The sequence below is a fragment of the Talaromyces atroroseus genome, assembly GCF_001907595.1.
Source record: "Talaromyces atroroseus strain IBT 11181 chromosome Unknown scaffold_10, whole genome shotgun sequence".
Classification (NCBI taxonomy): Eukaryota; Fungi; Ascomycota; class Eurotiomycetes; order Eurotiales; family Trichocomaceae; genus Talaromyces; species Talaromyces atroroseus.
This window is the reverse complement of record NW_017971442.1, coordinates 228,620-237,543: the sequence shown is the minus strand read 5'-3', so window position 1 is coordinate 237,543 and position 8,924 is coordinate 228,620. Positions and strand designations below refer to the sequence as shown.

At 24.2% G+C, this 8,924-nt stretch overlaps 1 protein-coding gene across 1 annotated transcript, besides 6 other annotated features; it reads right to left on the bottom strand.

Moving 5' to 3' along the window:
* Nucleotides 1-533: part of a repeat region (Identified by RepeatMasker using a combination of RepBase library and repeat library created with RepeatScout) that runs on past the window's edge.
* Nucleotides 533-790: a repeat region (Identified by RepeatMasker using a combination of RepBase library and repeat library created with RepeatScout).
* A 297-nt stretch (nt 791-1,087) lies between these two features.
* Nucleotides 1,088-1,196: a repeat region (Identified by RepeatMasker using a combination of RepBase library and repeat library created with RepeatScout).
* A 4-nt stretch (nt 1,197-1,200) lies between these two features.
* Nucleotides 1,201-1,247: a repeat region (Identified by RepeatMasker using a combination of RepBase library and repeat library created with RepeatScout).
* Nucleotides 1,248-1,285: 38 nt separating this feature from the next.
* UA08_06888 (hypothetical protein) lies at nt 1,286-3,131 on the bottom strand (the record flags this gene model as incomplete). Its single annotated transcript, XM_020262304.1, has 3 exons — nt 1,286-1,634; nt 1,691-2,844; nt 2,910-3,131. The coding sequence occupies 3 exons, from the start codon at nt 3,129-3,131 to the stop codon at nt 1,286-1,288; spliced, it is 1,725 nt and encodes a 574-aa protein (XP_020117890.1).
* A 484-nt stretch (nt 3,132-3,615) lies between these two features.
* Nucleotides 3,616-3,700: a repeat region (Identified by RepeatMasker using a combination of RepBase library and repeat library created with RepeatScout).
* Nucleotides 3,701-3,782: 82 nt separating this feature from the next.
* Nucleotides 3,783-8,924: part of a repeat region (Identified by RepeatMasker using a combination of RepBase library and repeat library created with RepeatScout) that runs on past the window's edge.

Genomic DNA, 8,924 nt, shown 5'->3' with positions numbered 1-8,924 from the left:
ATATAATCTTTTTTTAAAAAAAAAAATAAGTTAAGAAAAGATAAAGCTTATTTTAATTATAAAAAACTAGATTATTTTATAGATAAATACTAAAAGCTAAAAAAAAACTAGAATCTAACCATTTTAGATTTAAAAAAGCATATTATAACTATAATTTTACTAATTTTAGTTAATACTAATAAAGTTAATAAAATAATTAATAATAAAATCAATTCTAATAAAAATTTAAGATAATTTTTAAAAATAAAGAATAATAATTAGAATAGATAATAAATTATAAAAGAATTTAAGTAGAATAGATAAGGTAAGTAGACAAAAAAAATATACTAATATAATTAAAAAAATACTTGATAATTTAAATAAAAATAAGATATAATATTAAAGTGTATAAGAAGAAAAGCAAGAATAATTTAATCTTAAAAGAAGTATTAAATAAATAAAATAAGTAAATATTAATATAAGAATAAGACATTAATCTTATAGTTATAAAAAATAAACTAATTAGATAAGCAGTACTTACAAATCACTTAGAATAGGATAAATAAGTATTTTTATATAACTTTTCTTTATTATAGTTATTATAATTATCTCTATATACTTAACTCTAATAAGTCTAATTATATCTAGTATAGCTAGATACTAATAATTGACTCTGACAGCTATAATAGCTTTAATCCTGATATGTCTTAGCCTCTTGCATAATATTCTCAGATAATCCTTTATTCCCACGCATTAGCGTTCCTTATCCATTGGCTGTGACGTTCTGATTCTCTGACATATACTTCCTATTATATTATTGCTATAATAGGTATATTATACATATAGCCACTAGTCCCTCTTTGATATAGTTCTATTATAATAGCCTTGGCTTATTATAATGACAGCTGCTTGCTAATTCATCCTAATATCTGCAGCATAGTGCATATTCCGTTCCGTGAATAGTACTTATCGATTGGCTGTGACCTTCTGATTCTTCTGACATCTTTCTTCATTAAATTCTTTTTGTACGTACACAGCTCATAGTAGCTCTACCACCGGGTCTAGCCCGTGACAAAAAATATAATATATATAATTATATATAATTATTCTATATTTAACTACTAATAAGAATTACTCTTAAGAATCTCTCTATAGTTCACCTAATATATTATATCTTAACACAGCCAGTGACAACTAAGGTAGATCAAGGCGCGTGACATGGTGGATTAAATATTGTATTCGAAATAGTGGTCATAATCCACTGTCACAATTTTATGAATGAGCTTAAGATTTACTATAATACAAGTTATGAACTGCCATTCCGCTTCCCTAGGAACGAAGATAACCTATCTCGATAGGCATTCATATCAGTCAATTTCCGTCGAAATATCTTCCCAGTTACGGTTCGTGGGATTTTGCTAACAAATATCACGCCCCCATCTAGCGCCTTGTAGCTAACCAGATGTTTGCGAACAAATATATCAACCTCCTCGGCTGTCAAAATAGGCTTTTCATTAGCATTGTCTGATCTAACGACGAATGCACGAGGAACTTCGGTGTTGCTCCCCTCTAGCGGAACGCCGATAACAGCAGCATCCTCGATTCCAGAATGCTTCAATAACACGGATTCAATCTCGGCGGGTGCAACATGGTAACTAAGTATGGTGATTGATTAGATTCTATAGCAGCTGCGAGAACTTTGATTACATACCCATATACTTTAATCATCTCCTTTGTCCTGCCAACCATGAAATAATATCCGTCTTTCACATACGCGATATCGCCCGTTTTAAACCAGCCCTGGCCATCCTTGATGCTTCCCTCTTGTGGCTGCTGTGTTGGGTATCGATATTCTAGAACAGTACCTGGACCCCGCACCTCCAGTTCACCAGGGCTGTCGTCTTGATGAATTACATCTTTGTTGTCAAGATTTATCAATCGCGCTTCATACAGTTGAGTCAATTTTCCAATGCTGTCAGGATATTTTCCCTCGCCAAAGCGATTGGTGAATGCAGCGCCAGTTTCAGTCATACCCCAGATTTGCCATACTGCGGCCTGCGGGCCCAGGAAATTCTGGAATCGCTTTATGGACGCTGCATCTATCGCTGCGCCAGCAACTCCGACGTGGCGCATTGATGGTAAGGAACCAACTCCGTCTAACTGGTGGACTGGCGAAACAGCATCCCGATTAAGGATATGTATCATAGTTGGTACAACGTAGGTTTCAGTTATATGATTTCGGCGAACCGCCTCAGTGAACAGGATAGGGTCGAATCTTGGCAATACATACATCGGCTCTCCATACCGAATAGGGTGTATTTGCCAGTGTGCGCCGAAACGGTAAAACAATGGTAGACACAGCAATCGAACAGATTTATAAGGAACGGTGAACTGCACGCAGAGATGCGCTGCAATCGTTGAGTGATGCGAGTGGACGGCAGCTTTAGGGAGACCGGTCGTGCCGCTTGTCAAGTACATCGCTACCGGCGTCGTTTTGGACAAATTGGTGCCGCTCTCAAACTTAAGCCATTCCGACTCCCCATGGCTGAGAAGTTCTGGCAGACTAAGCGGAGTGCTTGCATCTCTTCGTCTAGTCTCCAATGTAAAGCGTGCCCAATCGCGAGGAAGGCTTTGCACCATGCGTCTGATGACGGGAGTGTCTAGTACCAAAACTTGGCCTGGATTTATTTCTTTAGTCGAAGAGGCGTCGAGTACAGTTTGCAGAGCTTCGGGCGAGGTGATAATTAACTTTGGTTTAGATAGTTCTAGGTAGTGGTCGAGTTCGTAAGTTTGGCTGGCTGGGTTGGAGCCCGCAAATATTGCACCGGCACCGATGATGCTTAAGAAGAGCGCAGGGTAAATTATCTTTTCAAAAGGGTTCGATAAGAAATTTTTTCACCTAGTAAGTCAGTGATGACAAGAGTACTCACAGTATTTGGGATGTGAACCAACACACAGTCACCTCTTTCAAGGCCGCAAGCTTTAAAGCCAGCGATGAGAGATCGAACAAGAAATCTGAATTCATCCGCTGTCAAAGCACAGGAAGGATCTTCGGCGTCTATATAGAGAGGCTGGTTTCTATCGTAATCTGTTGGCCCCGAAAAAGCGAACGTAACAAGGTCAACGTAGTCTCCATCTCCGGGAATTTCCATGGTGAACAGCACTTCCTAGGTATAGCTGCTGTATTCAAAACGGGCTACTTGATCTCTCCCATGAAATATCGAAAGCATGTATATATCTTTCTCTCACTTTTTTCCAGGCCCGCTAAAACAAGAGTCAACATTAAACGAATTTATTGTTCCATTGCGCCCCATGCAGGCGACGAAAAGTGACAAAAACTAAAATGTGACCTTTGCTCGAAGCGGCGAATGAGAAGCGAGCGCTAATGCACATTTTCTGGCAACCAAGTCCGATAACAAGTCAAAACGCATCGAGACCCTATCTTTTATAGGATCGGAAGGTTCACTTGATCCGGTATACACCCGATATGCGTACTATCGCCTCCGCTTAGTTGATATGTACATGTAGTGTTGGTCCGACGAGTCGTGGTTCACCAATTGCAACGCTGGATCAATATTAATTTCACATGCTACTAAGCACTAAGTACGACGTCCGTTCTGCCATACCCGTGCCACCGCCCACCTCACACCGCTTCCGCGCTGTGGGTGCGCTACACTTAAATGTTATTTTTATATAAACGTTAATTTTTAATTATAATCTTAAACCATCATTTTAAATCCCCTAAATACCACTAAAATGCTATTAAAAGAACATAAAAAGAAGGAGATATTAATATAGAAAGCTTTAGAATTAATTAAGCAAAATCTAAAGTAAAAAATTATATCTCTTATTGTCAGAGAATCAGAATGTTACAGCCAATGGATAAGGGAAACTAATGTATGATAGAACAAAAGATTATCTATAATTACTAGGGTTAGAATAACAGAGCTAATAGAGCTATAGCTATATTAACTATATCTATAAGAATAGAGTAAATAGAGTAATAGATATATTAGCTATAATAAAAAAAAAGTTATATAAGAATGCTTATTTACTCTATATTTAATTTTTTTTTATTATTTTAAATTAATTATAATAACTTAAGTATATAATTTTCTATTAATTAGGATATTTAAAAGTCTTATTCTTATTTCTTTTATTTTATTAGACTTTTTAATCTTAGAAATTTATTAATTTTATTTATTAATAACTATTCTAATTATACTTAATAATAATCTAACTAAAGTTTCTAATAATTTAAGATCTTTAGTTAAAAAAGAAGTCTTAAAAATTAGTAATAATAATATCTTAGATTTTAGTTTTAATAATCTTAAATTTTAATTTATAAATTATTAATATTAATAGTAGAAAAATTATAATTATTAATAATAGAGATATAGCAGTGCTATTAAAATATATTAATAATTTAGAAAAAGCTATAATTAATAATAAAGAAAGAGTAAGTTATATATCTTAAAAAGTTAAAATTAGAATAGTAATTTTATTTAAAAAAATATATAGAATTTTTAAGATATATCTTATTTAAATATGACTTTACTTTATATATAATAATAAGTAAATTATAAATAAATCTAATAAAGTACTAATAATATTAAGTTTTCTCAATAAAAAAGCTATAAAGTAGTTTATTTAATATATTATTAATTAATACTAAGCTAATAGTAATAAAGAATAAAAAAACTTTAAAATAATTATAATATTTTCTAGTTATTAATATTATAAAAAGAAACTTAATAAGCTATAAAGAATTATTAATAAGAAAATTAAAACTTTTAATAAGATCTAATATATTAAATAATAGATCTTAATTAAAGAATATATTTTAAAATTCTTATAGATATTAGAAAGATTTTTATAAAATAATTAAAAATTTAGAAACTAATTTTATAAAGAATTAAAAAATAATATTAAAGATTAAATCTTAATAATAATACTATAATTAAAAATATTTTAAGTAATAATAGAAGTAGTATTATAAATTAATTTAACTATTTATACTAGATAAATAGAAAAAAAAAATTTAAAAAAAATAAAGTAAATTTATATTAGAAATAAACTAAGAATAAAAATAAAGATATAATAATATAATTAAATATAACTTTATCTAAAAAAGAAAAAGATAAATTAAGAAAAAATAAAGTCTATTTTAATTATAGAAAACTAGATTATTTTATAAATTAATATTAATAATTAAGAAAAAACCAGAAATCAGCCATTTTAGATTTAAAAGAACAAATTGCAACTATGATTTTACTAATTTCTATTAATATTAATAAAGCTAATAGAATAATTAATACTAAGATTAATTCTAATAAAGATCTAAAATAATCAGTTAAAAATAAAGAATAATAACTAGAATAAATAATAAATTATAAAAGAATCCAAGCAGAATAGATAAAGCAAGTAAACAAAGAAAATATATTAATATAGTTAAAAAGAATACTTAATAATTTAAACAAAAATAAAATATAATATTAAAATATATAAGAAAAGAAATAAGTAAGCACTAATATAAAAATAGGATATTAATCTCATAATTATAAAAAACAAACTAATTAGATAAATTATACTTATAAATCATCTAGAAAAAAAGATCATCCTAGCAAAGAAAAAATAAAAAAAGAATCTAGTATAAAAAACATTAAAAAAAATTCCTCTTTAGAAAAGTTGCTTTATACTTAATTAATATTATAAGATAATAGACTAAAGATAATAATCTATAAAGATCTATACCAAGAACAAACAGAAAACCCTATTAAAAATAAAAATATAGAAAGATATTATAAACTCTCAAAGAGATAATTTATACAGTTATATATCTATTAATATAACCTACTAAAAAAAGTTTTAATAAAAATAAAAGAACTATATTAAGAAATATAAGAAATATAATAAATAGATATATTATATATATTAAAAACATAGATAAATATATTTACCTTTAGCAGTAATATATAAGTATATTTTATATGAAAGAGGAATATGCTTTTACAATAGACAAAATAGATATATAAGGAATTATTCTTATCATTACTATCTATTTACTAGAAGAAACTTATATTATAAAGTTCATTAGATAATATATTATAATAACTCATACAAACTTTATATTAGACTAAAAGCAATATTAGGATGATTTCTGAATATTCTATTTATTATCCTGAAACTAAAAATAGAATATCTATAAGAGTAATTAAAATACTAATATATTTATAAAAAACCAGTATACCTCTATCACAATAATATTATAACTATAGAATGCCAGGCAAAAGGGTCACATAAATAGCATATAACCAGCATAAAAAAATTTTTAAATAAAGATAATAATTTTAAGAAAAACATATAATTATAATAAAATTTATTATAATAACTATAGAACTAAAAGCAGTTAGTTAAATAATTATAATACTAGTAAAAATTAATAAAAAAAATATAAGAATTCTATTAGATTTAGAAGTAGCCTATAACTATATTAAAGAAAAATTTATAAATAAAGCTGAAATACTCATCACATAAACAAATAAATAAGCAACAATTATCTTAATTAATAAAGAAATAATTAGTCAAAATTATAAAAAATAGACATTAAATATTATTATAAAATTAGAATAATATACTATAATAATTATGCTTAATATTACACTAGTATTAAGAGAGTATTATAATATTATATTTAAAATAATATAATTATAAATGTAGAATCTAATAATTAATTAAATAAATAGAATAGTAATAATTAATAATATAATATTATAAATAAGGATTATTAAGAAGAAGATCAAAGAAATTATATAACTATATAAGGAATTAAAGTAAAGCCTTAATACACTATTAGATACTAAAAAATCAAGATAAAAGATAAATAAATAGAAACAAAAGATGACATTTATTAAAGATATTATATATATTAACAATAGAAATAAAACATAAAAAGAGAAATCATAAAATAGTTAAAAAAATCTAAGTAATAAAAATAAAATAAGAGTTAGAAATAATAAAATAAGAGAGATTAAAACAATTTAATAAGCATAAATAATCAATAAAATAAAAATTACTAAAAAAACATAAAAGATAAAATTAAAACTAAAAGAACTATATAAAAAGAAATTTATAAAAGTTTTAGCAAAATTATTAAAGAAATATTATAAGTTTATTGAACTATTTATAAAAAAAGAATAATAATTATTAATACATAATAAAGAATTCAAAGTATAAATTAAACTAAAAGAAAAATTTATATTACTTTTAATTAAGTAATATTATAAGTTAAGAGATAAATTAGAATTTAAGAATAAATTTATTAATAAATTTTATAAAGCAATATATATATGATCAAGATATAGAAAAGTATTAGTATAATTAATATTTATTAATAAAAAAAATATAACTAAATAAATAGTTATTAATTATAAGCATTAAATAATAAAATAATAGATAATATAAATAAGATGTTTTATTAAGAATAAAAAAGAGATCTTTTATAAAGAGTAAAGATTATAATAGTCTTTAATATTTAATAAGATTATTATAACCTATAAATAGCTAAAGATAATATTTAAAAAATAGTATTTTTTATAGATAAAGGACTATTTAAATAGATAATTATATTAATAGATTTAAAAAACTTACTAACATAATTTATGTGATATATGATATATATTCTATAGAAATATTTAAATAAGTTTGTTATAATCTATTTTAATAATATTATTATATACTTATAAAATTCAGAAGAATATAAAGAATATATATAACTAGTTATAATAGTACTTATAAATAAAAGATTGATGCTTAAAATTAAAAAATATAAATTTAATACTATAACTATTAATTATTTAGGAATGATTTATATATTAGAAGGATTAAAAATTTAATCTAAAAAAAAAGATGCAATACTTGACTAGCCTATTCTAATAAATATTAATGAAATATAGTAATTTTTAGATATAATAGGATATATTAGAAGATATTTAAAGAATTATATAGAAAAAATATAACTAATTATAGAATTATTATGAAAAAATTAAGAATTTAATTAGATAAAATAATAATAATAAGCATTTAAGAAAGTTAAGAAATTAATTAAGAAAGTATTAATTTTTATACTTTATAATTTAAAGAAATTAAATATAATTTAATTAGATGTATTAGGATATATATTAGGAATTATTTTAGAATAATTAGAAGATAATAGAAAATTAAGATCTATTATCTTTTATTCTAGATAATTTACTATTATAGAAAGGAATTATAATATTTATAATAGAGAACTATTTATAATAGTTGAAGTATTTAAGTAATAAAGATACTATTTGTAAGGAGTTAAGGAAGAAATAATTATAAAAAGTAATTATTATAATCTAAAATATTTTATAATAATTAAAGAGCTTACTGGTAGATAAGTTAAATAGTTAGAGTATTTATTAAGATTTAAGTTTTGAATTGAATATATTAAAGGAAAAAAAAATATTATTGCTAATATATTAAGTAGAAGAGTAGATTATATAATTAGAATATAATAATTATAAATAAATATACTAATAGAAGATAAAAATAGAATTTATTATAATAATAAAGTAATATTAGTAATAATAATTATAATAAAGAATAAAAACTTTTATAAAAAGATAATAAAAGCTATTAAAAACAATAAAATACTATAGATAGTATTATATAATAATAAAGTAATAATTAAGAATAGATTAATTATCTAAAGAGGATTAATATTAGTATTTTTTTTTAATTATAAAACTTATTTAAATAAACTATAATTTACTAATTAAAGGACATTATAAAATTAGTTAAATAGTAGAAAAGATATAATAAATATATTACTTTCTAAGAATAAAAAAATTAGTTAAAGACTATATTAAGAGATATAATAGTTATAATTATAATAATTTACTAACTATATAAAAGAATAT